The 13,362-nt window shown below is 39.7% G+C and overlaps 1 protein-coding gene across 3 annotated transcripts in view; it reads left to right on the top strand.

Annotated features, from left to right (window-relative positions):
* LOC148041815 (sulfatase and phosphatidylinositolglycan class N domain-containing protein) overlaps positions 1-11,440 on the top strand; it is a 118,876-nt gene extending 107,436 nt beyond the window's left edge. The window contains exons 11-16 of one of the 3 annotated variants that reach the window (XM_087682758.1): positions 2,770-2,872; positions 8,488-8,680; positions 9,735-9,833; positions 9,950-10,008; positions 10,464-10,569; positions 10,669-11,432. In XM_087682758.1, coding sequence (XP_087538884.1) covers positions 2,770-2,872; positions 8,488-8,680; positions 9,735-9,833; positions 9,950-10,008; positions 10,464-10,569; positions 10,669-10,827 — 719 coding nt within the window. In that variant the 3' untranslated portion in view covers positions 10,828-11,432. Of the gene's footprint in view, positions 1-2,769; positions 2,873-8,487; positions 8,681-9,734; positions 9,834-9,949; positions 10,009-10,463; positions 10,570-10,668 lie in introns of all 3 variants that reach the window. The other 2 variants (XM_087682741.1, XM_087682750.1) reach the window with 2 other exon arrangements.
* Positions 11,441-13,362: the final 1,922 nt, after the last annotated feature.

The raw sequence follows: 13,362 nt of genomic DNA, 5'->3' as shown, positions 1-13,362 counted from the left end.
ACCCAGATCTTTCTTTCTTTGCAACTTACTTCGAGTGTGGCAGGGCCTTTGCAAGGCCCTAGTTCAGAGGCCCCTAGGATGTCAGGAGGAGATAGACCGCCAACCAGTGGTCTAGAACCCCCAGGTCAGAGATCGGGACGGGATACGGATTCGTGAGCGCCCCCACATCCAGTGGGCTGGTTGGGAGGCTGGCCCTGCTCATACTATCAAGACGTGGTGGGAGGTGTACAGGATGGCGAATCAAGAGGTGTTGCACCGGGCATCAGGTTGTCAACGAGGAGCTGAGGTGAGGAGGAGGGAGATTGACTCGGTGATTCCTCAAGAGTGGCCAGACCCCGTGATCCGAGAGCCGATGGAGCTTGGTGAGGTGTGGGCTGCTAGATTCTCACTGGCACGTATCCCCTTACAGGTGGTAGGTAGAGTGGGCAGTGCCCCCTATGGGACTTTCTTCACCATGCATGATGGGGGGCGGTTGTTTCTTGACAGAGGGGAGCAGGATGAGGAGATTGTTGTCCTTTAGAGAAGGATTCGTGTGGTTGGACTCCACGGGAAGACCTGGCGACTGGACCCTTATGTGCGCTGGGAGGAGTTTTGGGAGTGGCGCCTTTGGGTATGGGAGACCAGGCCACTTGATGAGCTAGAGTGGGACCCTGGAGAGTGGCTATGGCTGGCCATTGCGATCGCCATGAGGTTCTTGGAGTACATAGCGAGGATTGGTAGACGTGCGTTGATGCAGGAGGACATGGATTGGGCACCTTCGCGTAGCTGATACTGGGCGGAGCACAGCATTACAAATGCTTTCCGTTGGACTTTCTGGCTTCATCTATGGGATAGCTAGAGGCGGAGGAGGGTGTCGTATTTCCTTTGGCTTTTGGCACATGAGGCTTGGATACTTGATGGATTTGTGATTTGCATCAGCTCTAGCTAGTCTGTTGAGCACGTGCACTTCGTTGTAATCAGCCTTTTGAGCAATATAATTAGCCACATTTTACTTGCAAAAAAAAAAACCTCTACATTTAACAGCAGCTACAGCACACACATGGGAATATGCAGAGCATCGTGATCCTTGTGATCATGGGACAAGTACACACATCTTTTGAAGGTGGTCCACAATTGTGAAGATAGCGTCACTCTGTGATGGAGCTGGTTCAAGAGGCTTTTTGCACTAAAAGGTGACAAGCCGCTTACTATCCATCTGCAACAGTTGTATATTGATCATTGTGCGACAAAATTAGGAGGTTGTTGGGACATATGTGCAAATGATGATAAATGGACATGTAAGCCAATTGGTGAACATCAGTGTGCCTAAAAGCACAGATAACATTTGATGAATGAGAGGAAAAAGAAATGTTGGAGGTGAAACCCCTATGGCCAGAAAAAGGTGGATTATGGGAGTCACCATAATGCTAGTCCTGAGATCCTTTACAACACAAAGTAGTCTTCATCTCATAACAAACATTCTTTAAAAGTGAAACACACTTTCATATCGTATTGATGTGAACAACTTTAAATTTTGAGCAAGTCCCCATCAAGGATATCCCATTGTGAGTGCATGCACTTGGGGTCTACTAAGCATCAACATGTATGATCTATGTTACAAAAGGATATCCTTCTTGGTCAAACAGAGTATCAATATCCCAGCAAAATGTCTTATGCATATCCAATAGTGAAAAAGCTCTTACTTCATGCACATTTTTTGAAGTTTTCCTTCTGCAATGGGATTCTTTTTGCCGGGATCCTTCTTTCTAGCTGCTTGGAATCCCATTGGAAAGAAGCAACTTTTTTTGGGTCTTTCTGTATAGCGTGCACTTCAGACAATATGGACAATTCAATGTGGATTATATACAATACACATACTTTTCTTACATGCTCTTTTCTTACAGGCTTCTATTTTTAATCTAATAGAAGAAACTTCTTGAAGCCAGGCATGGGACCAAATCACCAGACATCCATATGATAGATTATTAAGCATATACTGTTGTGCAAGGCATTTATATGGTTGTTTTTGTGTCCTGGTCTGCAGGAAAATTATCAGAAAAAGTAGTTGCATGTGAGGGATAAAAGCTGATGGACTTCACAATTGGTTCTTGACTTATGGTTTGCATATTTGGTGGATTTGTGTGTCTTAATTTATCCTAGATTAAATGAATTAAGAATAAAGATATCATATTGCAATGATGTTGAATACTGCTTGATTGATATCGAGTCTGTGAATTTGGGAGCACATTTTCTGAGGTTTGCCAAATAGCGAGGACACAGGTGAACTCTGCTTTGATGCTTCATATTACAGAGAACCATTCTTGATACCGGTTTTTGTCCTTGATTTCGGACTGCTAGTATTGAGGATATGTGGTTGATATCCTTGTTTCAGGATATTTCCTCAGTTATAGACCAGCAGTGTTTTTTTCTGATGACAGATTTCTGCAAGATGACCAACATGTGTTTGCTGTTTGACTATTTAAAGTTGGTTGCATACAATGTTTCTGATGCCGTTACAGAGACAACTTCTGGGTTTCTGCATTTCATGGGGTAAACTTATTAGGTTGTCTGAATACTAGCTTTATTAGCAGACATGAGAATGCTTAGCGTAAAATTTGTGGAGTGTCTCAGATATGGTTACTTCCTTGTTCTGCAATGTGTAAGTTCACTACAACAAATGAAAGGATCTCTCTCTTTTGAGAAAGCTATTTTGTACAAAGATTGTATTAATAACTTGTGTTTTCACAGACATTGGCTTTATTCTAATCACAATTCTACTGTCTCGAGCAGGAATATCTGTCCTACTACCAACCTTGTCCTCTCCTGGACTTCTTGGAAGACTTTCTTCTGTCTTTTTAGGCTTTGCTCCTCCATTTTTACTTCTTTCCATAGGGTAAGAGCAGAATGGTTTTGTTATGTTACAGGGATTTGAAATGATGCTGAGTATTAGTTATTAAATGGAGTTTTTTTTTTTTGTTGAAATTTTTTGGCCGTATTTAAATCACAGTATTATAATTTATGGTTGAAAAATCTATTAAAGCTCATATTACGATTGTTTTTTTTAAAAGTAAGGGCTTCAGTTCTGTATGAAACTTGTACATTAGCCCTGTGGATCATGAACAACAGTCACTAACTTGATTTAAGAGATTCCTCTTTGGCGTTTGTACATACTCCTCTTTATATGTGAGAAGGTGATGGTATCAATGTTCTCAAGCCCAAGAGATGTGCAGCCCTTCTTTTTCTCTGGTTCACACACAGAGTACTCACAAGGGCAGGGTTCTATCCACTTGCAAACATTGGCTTGGGTCAAGGAAGAGGTGTGAGACTCATGCATGTGATCAGCATGGGCTATAACACTGGTTACTTTGCCCACTGCATGGAATTTCCTTGAAAGGGCAAGAGCGACAAGTCATGGTAGGGAAAACTGGCATATCCCTGCCACTGCTGCCAACGGAATCCAAACCTGCCCCACAAGGGGGAGAGCACAAGCTAACTGTTAGGTTGGAGCATTTACTTTATCCCAAGTCTTTGCATGCTTTATAGGCTGAATGTCCTTATATGTGCATTTCTATTCATTCTGAAAGAGCTTTACTTACATCATCTGAGATTTCGTGTACTTCCGAATACATTGCATCACTGACTGTATAGCGAAGTACCATCTAGGAAGAGGAAGCAACAAGATTAAATGTAACTTTGCACTGGTTGAATGGCAAACTTGACAAAAAAGAAGCTTAAAACATTCATTCAAGGGAAGAGTTTTGACCTGATGTCAACCTGTAAGAGTAGTATGGGGTTCCTAGTTGCAGAAAATATGGCTTATTCAGTCTATAGCTTCTTCCTTCAGTTTGTCTAATTTTTTTTTATAAAAAAGGGCAAAGGTCTATTTATAAAAACCTACCTTTGAAATAAATATCCTGAGGTAAATACAGAGATACAAAATGGTACTATAAAGAACTCCCATGACACTAAAAGAAGCCTAATAGAAGGGCTGGGTGAACAGTAATTCAGACAGTTTGGAATCTGATCATTTGTGACTCTTGATGGAAGAATGTGCCCGTATCCCTAATGCTAATAAAAGCATCTCTCCTTCTCTTCATGCACTGAGAGTTGCTCTGTAGCCTCTCCCATCTCCCGCAGAGTGCGTGACAATCTTTGTGCAAATGCTAGTGTGAGTCTTTGCAGTAGAAACGTTGTGTAAATTTATAGCATCCCTGCATCTTGCAGCCCAAATGTATCAAACAACATTGCTAGCATTTGGCTGTGAGAAGTTTGGCTTGAGAATCCTGCTCAAAAGTTTGCCAGAAATGAGGAAGGACAGGCTTCTTTACAAATCCTCGTATCTGCAAGCAGGGCCTCTATCCATGACCAAAGGTACTGTCCCCCATGTCACCATCAAGTTGGAGTTTTTACCATGAATGACTACCTTGAGGGCTCTCCTCCACTCCTAGGGCCTGTGGTAGTCAAGTAGTGTCACTGTGTCTCCTCTGGCTCACATCTAACCTAAGCCACAGGGAACCTGCTGTACTCAAGTGAAGTGCAGACTGCCAAGCTCTTGTGTGTTACTAACCACAAGAAGAGAGAGTCAGCCAAGAAGGCCAAAGAGGGACCATGTCTGTCCTAATTTTGAGTAGCATCTGGCACTGCTCTGATCCTGCTCATCTGTATCCTCTCCAACCTGATAGTATATTCAGAAAAGGAAATGTCATGTCGTAGGGTCTATTCAGAGAGTGATCTCTCCAAACCCACTCCCTTGGATCCCATCAAAGTCTCTGTAGGGGTGTGCTTTGGTGGGCCCAATGTCTCTATCCATCCATCATGCAAGTCACCAGATCCAGGTCTAAATACCATCTCCTATCCTAGTGAGCCATCACTCTGATTCTCTAATAAGAGCATCCCCTGGCTCACCCAAATCCTCTCATGAGGCTGCCATCCTCCTCCACGTTGAAGGTGAAGACCGTTATCCTTGGATGAAGAGATCTGTCTATGTTTGAGATGTGTCTGTAGCTGTCCTCCACTGAGGGGGCGCTCCCTCCATTGTTGTCTCTAGTGAAATGTTTGCAAGTGTGATTTCTGAATCATGAATTAGACAGGATATATTATACAATATGTTGTAAAATCTCTTAAGTTATGCCAACCCTGTATAGAATGAATCTTGCAACTCTCTTGCTTGTCTTTCCAAAGGCATGCCATTCTAAGTAGGAAAACTAAATTTTATTGTTTCAGAAAGTTATTGGGATATTGGCTGTGCAAGCCAGGATAAGTCTCTTTGGAGTTCCCAAGAAATGGGGTTTTTTTTGCAAGCTGAGAGTTATGGCTAGGCCATTTATCTGGGCTAGCAACCATCATAAGGTTTAGAAGTTGTACAAAGCTATGTTTTTGTCTACAGACTCTCTCTTGTCTATCTGTTTCCTGGTTGTCTTGTTCATTGTAGGTCATGCACCAGGATCTTCTCATGCTTAGCTTTGGGACAAAAGCATCACTTTGTGATTGCTGGCCTAGACTTCTTATTTACATTTTGCAAAACGCAGCCTGCATTGATAGTCAAGGTTTTGCAAGACGTGTTTTTGCAGTTTAATGTTGGCAAAATTCACATTACAAAGTTGATATTCAGTCAGTGCCATAAACTTGGACTATTTCTTTATTGCTGTGACAACATTTATTCAGCCACTTATTCCCTCCTTTTTAAAATTGAACAACTCATTCTTGGTTATTTAAAATGTGTGCAATGAGGAAGTTTTGGCTTGCCACTTATGAAAAAAGGAATTAAAAAGGATGGAAAGTGCAGCCTATCTATGGTTAGGAGTCACTTGCAGTTGTCTGTGCTTTGGGCTGGAGGCATGACGATCTTATTGGGAAGGGATTCAGTATCGGGGGATATCAATCATCACACGTTGTACTACATATGAAGTACTTAATCTTGGCACGACATGCCACAATGGCAAATTTTTTGGTCCTCTGCCCATGGGAGAAGTTGTCAACAACTTCCAATGTGTGTTGGATGCCATGAAAAGTGATTTCTTTATGTCTCTGAGGGCTCTTATGCAGGGGATACAGCTTCAACAAAAATTTTCATGTTGCAGAAGGGCACCCCTTCCAACTGCACTTTGTGACCTTCAAATTCATGAGTTGCTTTATCACAAGGATTGTTTGCGGTTACTGTACAGATCCATTCTACATGAGGCTTATAATGTGCCTGGTGGAGGGCATCATTGCACAGGTGTGCTTTGGAGATGATTTATAAGGCATTTTTTAGCCACTATGAAGCAAGACGTCCATGGTATGTGAAGCATCATGTTTGTTTTACTTTTTAACTGGACAGTATCTTATCATGCTGCCTGATCTGGATATGCCTTTTTCATGAGATTTGTAAAGGGATTGCTGAAGGAGGAGCGAATTTAAAAAATGTACTATGCCCTGCAGGCATACTTTGAGTAAACAAGTACAGTTTATTCCTTGCAAGTGGAATGCTAAGGTCTCAGGAGTTGCCCAGTTACTCATTTTGGAAGAATTTAGGCTGCATGAATTGTATTGGAGGAGTGTGTTTTGGTTGTGATAACTAGTTCCTAATGCTTTTGGAAGGTATTCTTCTACGGTCAGTGGTGGCAAATCGTCCACAAGTATTCCCCTACCTTATTTCAACTAAATGTGACTGACTGCTTGACCATGTACATCTGTCCCTTCACTAGAGGATGGATGTTCAAACCTAATCATGGGTGCTGCATGATGTCAACTTTGTGGGGCATTCATGTCAATGTAGAGCATGAAAAGGTTTGCTTTCCTTGTTAGTTTTGTGGTGGTATTTGTTGAAGATCTTTAACGAGCAACTGCTGATGGGAGTTTTTGGGAAACCCCAAGTTTGGGGAAGAAGTTTCATGAAAATTTTATGCGATCTCTTCTATTGATCAAGAAAATCTCTCATCCATAGTAACAAAGTGGGAACTATTTGCATTGAAAATTACAGATGAAATTCAAGCTGAAAATCACATTGGGTAGTTGTATTAAAACAATTCAGAAAGCAATATGCAGGTGACATGAAGATCAAGGTGAGAAGTCTAGACAAATCCACATGCACAATGATAATGGGCCTGTCGGGTGATGACATTCCCTCATACATTTTGTCATGTTTCCAACTCATTGCTGTTAGTGAACTCTGGGGACTTGCACATTCAACCACTGCCGCTGCCACTAGCTATTTGAGAACACAACCCAACTTTTCTGGAATAATGGAAGAGCAGAGGTTCAGCATGAATGCTTGAATGCAAAAAATGTCAGTCCCTGATACAAGATCAGTGCACAATGAATTTTGAAAACTGCGTGCAACAGGAGTGAAAGAGTCTTAAGTGCTCATCGAAAATCACTGTGATTTAAGTAACCTTACGGCCTCAAAGATAGAGGGAGCAAGGGCTTAATGGTCATCTGATTATACAAATCGCAACCTTCTTTGAAGAACTTTGAAAAGGATTAGGCCCATTACCTAAGGCGGGCTTCTGGCCATAACCCTTTCCCAAGTACACTGCCCCCATTTTTATTGGCTATGTGAGCACTCTAGTTCCCTGCAAGGCAGGCTCCTGACCTTGCTGTTGCACCATGTAATTGCTATGCTACCATTATGCTGGCATTGGCAACAATAATGGTTGTGATACTTGACCATGAGCTCATCATCTGTCCCAGCACCAAGCTTGCTGAACCTTGACGTAGTTATATGGCCTGCTATGTTGTACTTCATCCCTCCCAGTGTATATTTGGTAGCCTATTATGTGTTTTCAGGAAACAAAATTCTAGTACCATCTTAGCTGAAAAACTAAGGTAATCCATCCAAGCTGAAAAACTAAGGTATGCACAGGCCTTTATTGCAGGACTTGGCACTGGATGCATAATGTCTGTCCTGTATGTCTAGGTGGTGCTACAGCATACAATGCCCCATCATTATGTAGATTGTGAACCTCATCAATCTTCATATGGAAGTTTTTGCAGCATCAAATCAAGTGTAAGTGTTTTGTGCAATGAATAATTCCTCATTCCCTCTCCAAATCTTGACCCGGTGTTTCTGTGTCCAGTATTTTTAACTTTTTCATTCACCTACTTAGTACTAACAGGCACAAATAATTACTTTCAACTGCCTAGTCATTTTGTCCCTTCAGAACCACCTGTTTATGCCTTTGTGCTTCTTCTAGTGACATGGATGTGCGTGGCATCACTTTCAAGTTTATGTATTGCGGATTTCTGAAATATGACATGGAAATCTAATGTAGAAACTTAGGATTAAGTAGATAGTCATTAATTATGTATGAACCCCTCGTATGTCAACAAGCTAATGCCTTTCATCAAAGTAGAAATGAATGACAAGAATCCACGAATCAGCTCAATGAAATGAAAAAAATTGACTTTGGGTAGTACTGCAGATAAAATGTTTCACATCAATTGGTTGATAAGTCTATCTTTGGTTTATGATTGTTAGGGTCCACTTGGTTATTGGTAGTTCATTTACGTCTTTTATGGCAATTGCAGGTATGAGGCTTTCTTTTATAGTGCTCTGGCTCTTGTGTTAGTGTCATGGATCTTGGTGGAAGCTTCCTTGAACTCTTCTACAATTCTGGACACTTATGACTTCAATCTTGTCTCTTTGTCCTGGGATTTGAAAACCACTTCAAAAGGGCTTAGAGCCCTAAGACTTGCTGATATACGTGTGGCACTAAGCTTTGTAAGTGTTCTACTCTGCATTTTCTGTGCTTGAATCTTTTCTTGATCTCTTCAATAAAATGACATTTCTCTGATAGAGTATGTTGTTTAATTATCGTTTTGAATTAGAAAGCATGAAGTAGTGAATCCATGGTTAGGATTTGTGGTTAGAACTTGGTGTATATAAGTCTCTCAGACTACTATGTACTAGTATAGAGAATTCCCTTTGTTAGGAGGGGGTTACTTGTGGTTCTTGTAGTGTTCGTGGGAAACAGTCTCTGGCCCCTTTCCCAGTAGAACTCTGTTTTGTAGCTCCTCTGACTTTCTGGGAAGATTCTGTTCCTTGTGTCTGTTCTTCTTCCTAATTGTGTTCCAGCATGGCATGTGCTTGAGGATTGAAGGCATGGTCGGCCACAAACAATTGATAAAATTTAAGAACAAGAGAAAAAAGTACAGGCCAGAAAGTACAAACTTCAAATATCAGTGCCTTGGACTGTATGACTGGACATTATGATGGCTGCATGATAGAACCATTTAGCACACTATCAAATAAATGCATGAAAATCAGTGGTGTATTGTTTCTGAGAACCCCTAGAGTTTATTGATACTCTAATAATCATAATGTTAGGAATGCTGTCACAAATAGTGCTAGAAAGTTTCAGAAGTGACTAATGTTTGTCATGTATACTAGTAGTGCGAATACAAATTAGTGCACACATGGGTCCTCCCTCCCTCCATTCCTTTCTTCAGGGTTACCCCTGTAGCCATCTTTTCTCCTCTTCCTTTCCCTGTTGTATCATACCCTCACTCCCCAAAAGAAATCTGTAACTGCATGATTGCCTTTCTGCTTTCTTCCTTTGTTGGAAATCGAAGTTCATCGCAACATAATGTGCAGGAGGATTCTCTGATGTACATTCCCACTTTGCTCATAGTTGTATGCTGTTTTAGACACAAGAATATGGGTGATAAAACAAAATCTCAATGATGAATGAAGGCAGTCTTTATTCGCTGTTTACAATTTCTGGCATGATAATTTTGATTGAGAAAAGCTGATGAAAACCATTCCTTTTATGCAGATTGTCTTGATAAATGTTGCTTTTTTTGGGACGGGGAATGTTGCAAGTGTTGCCAGTTTTGAGATTTCATCAGTGTATAGGTTTATTACTATTTTCAGTGTAAGTACCACCAAAACTCAATTGTGATGGTGTTGATATAATACTAAATACTAACAAATTGCTTTATAGTTGAGAGTAATGTGACTTTTGTTTTTCTTTTTTGGATTTGATGGCAGCCATTCATCATGGCAGCTCTTCTGCTTTGGAAGCTGTTAATACCATTTATCCTTGTGACGTACGTGTTACTTTTTGCCCAATTTTCCTTCTGCAAGTATACACTGTTCAATATTTTGTAAGAAGTCAGAAACAGCAATGTCAAAAAACCCTTTTTAGAAGCACATAAATGGATATCACAAACACATATCTATGGCTCATATTGTACCCAGTGAATCTAGTGGGAGTCTATGGGCTAGGAGCTTGCTTCTAAGTTTGAGAAGTGCAAGCTGAGTGCACAGCCTGAATCTGTCGTATGGAAGCTAGCCTTTACATGCATCACCTCAACACTATGTCTACAAGCTAGTAGCTATAGGATATAGAGACCCCAATTGTAAATGCATTTTGTGGCATATCTGGGTACAATGAAGGCTCATCATGTTCACATACAAGAAACCACAAATATATGAAATGCCAAAAATATAGAAAAGAGATGCCCTTGAGATATAAACTTAATCACTTTGACTTTTAATGCAGGTGTGCTTTCAGTGCGGTCACAAAGCTGCTCCAGCTGCCAAGACTAGGCTGTTACTTTATTGTTATATTCTTCTCCGATGTTATGACAATACATTTTTTCTTTCTTGTAAGTAACAATTCATTTGCAAACTTGAAGGTTTTTTTCTCCTAAATAGAAAAGACTCTAAAGAGATGCCTGTTAGTAATTACTTTGTTTTGTGTTTAGGTTCGAAATACAGGAAGCTGGTTGGAGATTGGACAAAGTATCAGCCACTTTGGCATAATGAGTGCCCAAGTTGTATTTGTATTACTTCTTTTTGCAATTACCAATGTGTACACAAGGGATATTGTTGTCTACCCAAGGGAGCAATTAAAAGTAAAATAGCTTCAAAAATTTGACCTGCAATGGGCATCACAATTTTACCAGGAACTGAGATCACTGTTCCTTGCAGAATTGGGCAAGGAATTGCTTTTTGAGCGAGCAATGGCCCATTGCACCCTGTATGCAATTATGATTTCTGTGTATTTAACAAAATTCTTTAATCCCATTTGTGCAAAACTAATGCAGACTTCTCGTTCTTGATGATTGGAAGGTTTTCTTGTGTAGTGGCTGTTTGACATGCTCTTTTAAAAAGAAAATCATGTCATCCCAGCTCGATGAATGATTTTATTTGTAGTGATGCTGGTCTGGTAGCAGAGTACTTTTTTATGCCACCTCAATCAGGTGAGTGACGCTCTTTATGGTCATATTGTACTGCTATGGAGTACTGGTATCAAAGTGCTATGTTCACGTTTACTGAGATATTGCCAGTGTCACAAGATCAGATGTACCCACCAGGTTTCAAGAATAATCTGACTAGATGCCTTCATCTATCTCAAGAACTCTCGAGCTTGTAACAGCCAAGTAGTATCTCAGCTTGGTATCTGAGTTTTATCTACTGTTATGAGGCCATTAAATGATTCCATCTTATCTTATTTATTCTAATTTGTATGCTTGGCTTTAATTTGTTGTGCAAGGGTACTCTTTGAGCATAGCCACAATAAAAGATGCTTTTCTACACATGTAAAGAACTAACTAAAACTGTAGTTATCTTTAACAAATACAAAGTCTGTTAGTTGCACTTTGCCAAAGTGGTTTTATCAATTGCATATTGGCAAACCAGGCATACTAGCTTAGTAAGCAATACATCTAAGGCTTCTTTTCCTTTGGTGATTCACAAAACATAGAACTTTCTGGGGGCTTCATGAAGGGTTCAATGTGGATGTACTAAGGGTCTAGAGAAAGTGAAATCATCAAATCTAACTTCAATGAAACATGCCACCCATTCAAATATGCAATAGGATGTTTCAAGGCTGTGCGTATTGTGTTGATTGAGATAATCACAATAATGGGTAGATAGTTGAAAATCCAGTGCAGCAAATGACATTTTAGCAAATACTTAATTCAGCACAATAGTAAATTCAGCAATAGAAAACTGTAGGTGATTGTAACTAGAGTGCTTTTGGATCACAGTTTGACACTTGGTGGTCCCAAAGCTTTGTGCCTGTTTTGGTGTTTCTTTAGATTACTTTGCATGCTTGACATTGATTACCAATAGTTGTAATTTTGGCAGTTGTGACATGATTGGTTCATAGGTGTGCAATGACCAAAGTTGGGATTTGACATGTGCATTAGAAATTTGCCTAAAACTTGCCCATTGGCTTTGCGGATCCATGGAGAATTATCTTTTTATTTTAACAATGTCTTTAGGTACACAAAATACATTAATAAGAAAAATACATGTTCATGATTGCATGGCTTCCTTAACAAGCCTAATGGATATCTCAATGTTTGATTGCTAATATAATATAGCATATGTTATATATCATGGTCTATTTATTTTGAACATGCTAAAGAAATCTAGCATATGGAACTTGGACATCTAGCTTAATAGTTGTTTAAAGTCACCATGAGTCATAAGCTATTCATTTAACTTGTATGCTTGAAACACTTCTTTAACAATAGTTAATATCAATACCACTACTTATTTAGGATATGAACTGTTAGTCCTTGGTTGTCCATTGATACTTCCTCTACAATTTTATTTTTCCTTAAGGATGGGCACTAGTGAGCCTTGCTATTCTTTGGACATTTGTTATTTCTATATGCCTTTCAATTGACATGTTGAAGGCCTTTATTTGTTGCCAATGATAAGATTGAACATGCATATCTGCAAGGCGTAAAGAATTGGAGAAGAGTTTGAGCTTGTTTACACTATAACATAATGGTGGCTTAATTGTTTAGAATCTATTGTAGCAATATTATATCTTACATCTTTAATCCTTCGAAACATCATAAACTCTTCCAATTGGTTGTGAATCTATTGCATCAACATTTTACTTTTTATCTTTACTTGGAAACATCCTAAACTCTTCCAATTGCCCATCATTATCTTGAGATGTGAAAAATAGATCAAAGAGTGAAAGAGAGACAATCATAGAGTGCTCATACCTTATCAGAAGCTTCAATGCAAATTTGCTTTGTATTTGAGCTAGTAATATAGTACTAATGTATTATTAGAAACTTTAATATAGATTTTTTTTCATCAAGGCACTAATCCCTAATGATGACCACCTTTAACATGAGATCCAGGGCTCCATTGATAATGGTGGTCTCCTCATGTGTTAGCTCGCCCCTTTACCTTCTTGGCTTGAGATGCCAACAAGCAAAGAAGATGTCAAATAGATAAAAGCAACATATAGTTTTTATTGGTACTTTGGTAAGGAAAAGTTAGAAAAAATACGTCCCCAATATCTCTTTTCCATGAATAGACACCAAAGCCTTCAATTGAGCTCTTCTGAATAACCCGACACCATTGTGCCCTAACAAATAATCTAACAGTTGTAGAAAAGAGATTTAAGTGGTTGTCAGGAACATTGG

The sequence above is a fragment of the Lygodium microphyllum genome, chromosome 1 (genome assembly GCF_053477565.2).
Source record: "Lygodium microphyllum isolate KBCC chromosome 1, Lygodium_microphyllum_v1.1.10, whole genome shotgun sequence".
Lineage (NCBI taxonomy): Eukaryota > Viridiplantae > Streptophyta > Polypodiopsida > Schizaeales > Lygodiaceae > Lygodium > Lygodium microphyllum.
The sequence above is the reverse complement of the archived record's forward strand: the minus strand, read 5'-3'. Positions and strand labels throughout refer to the sequence as shown.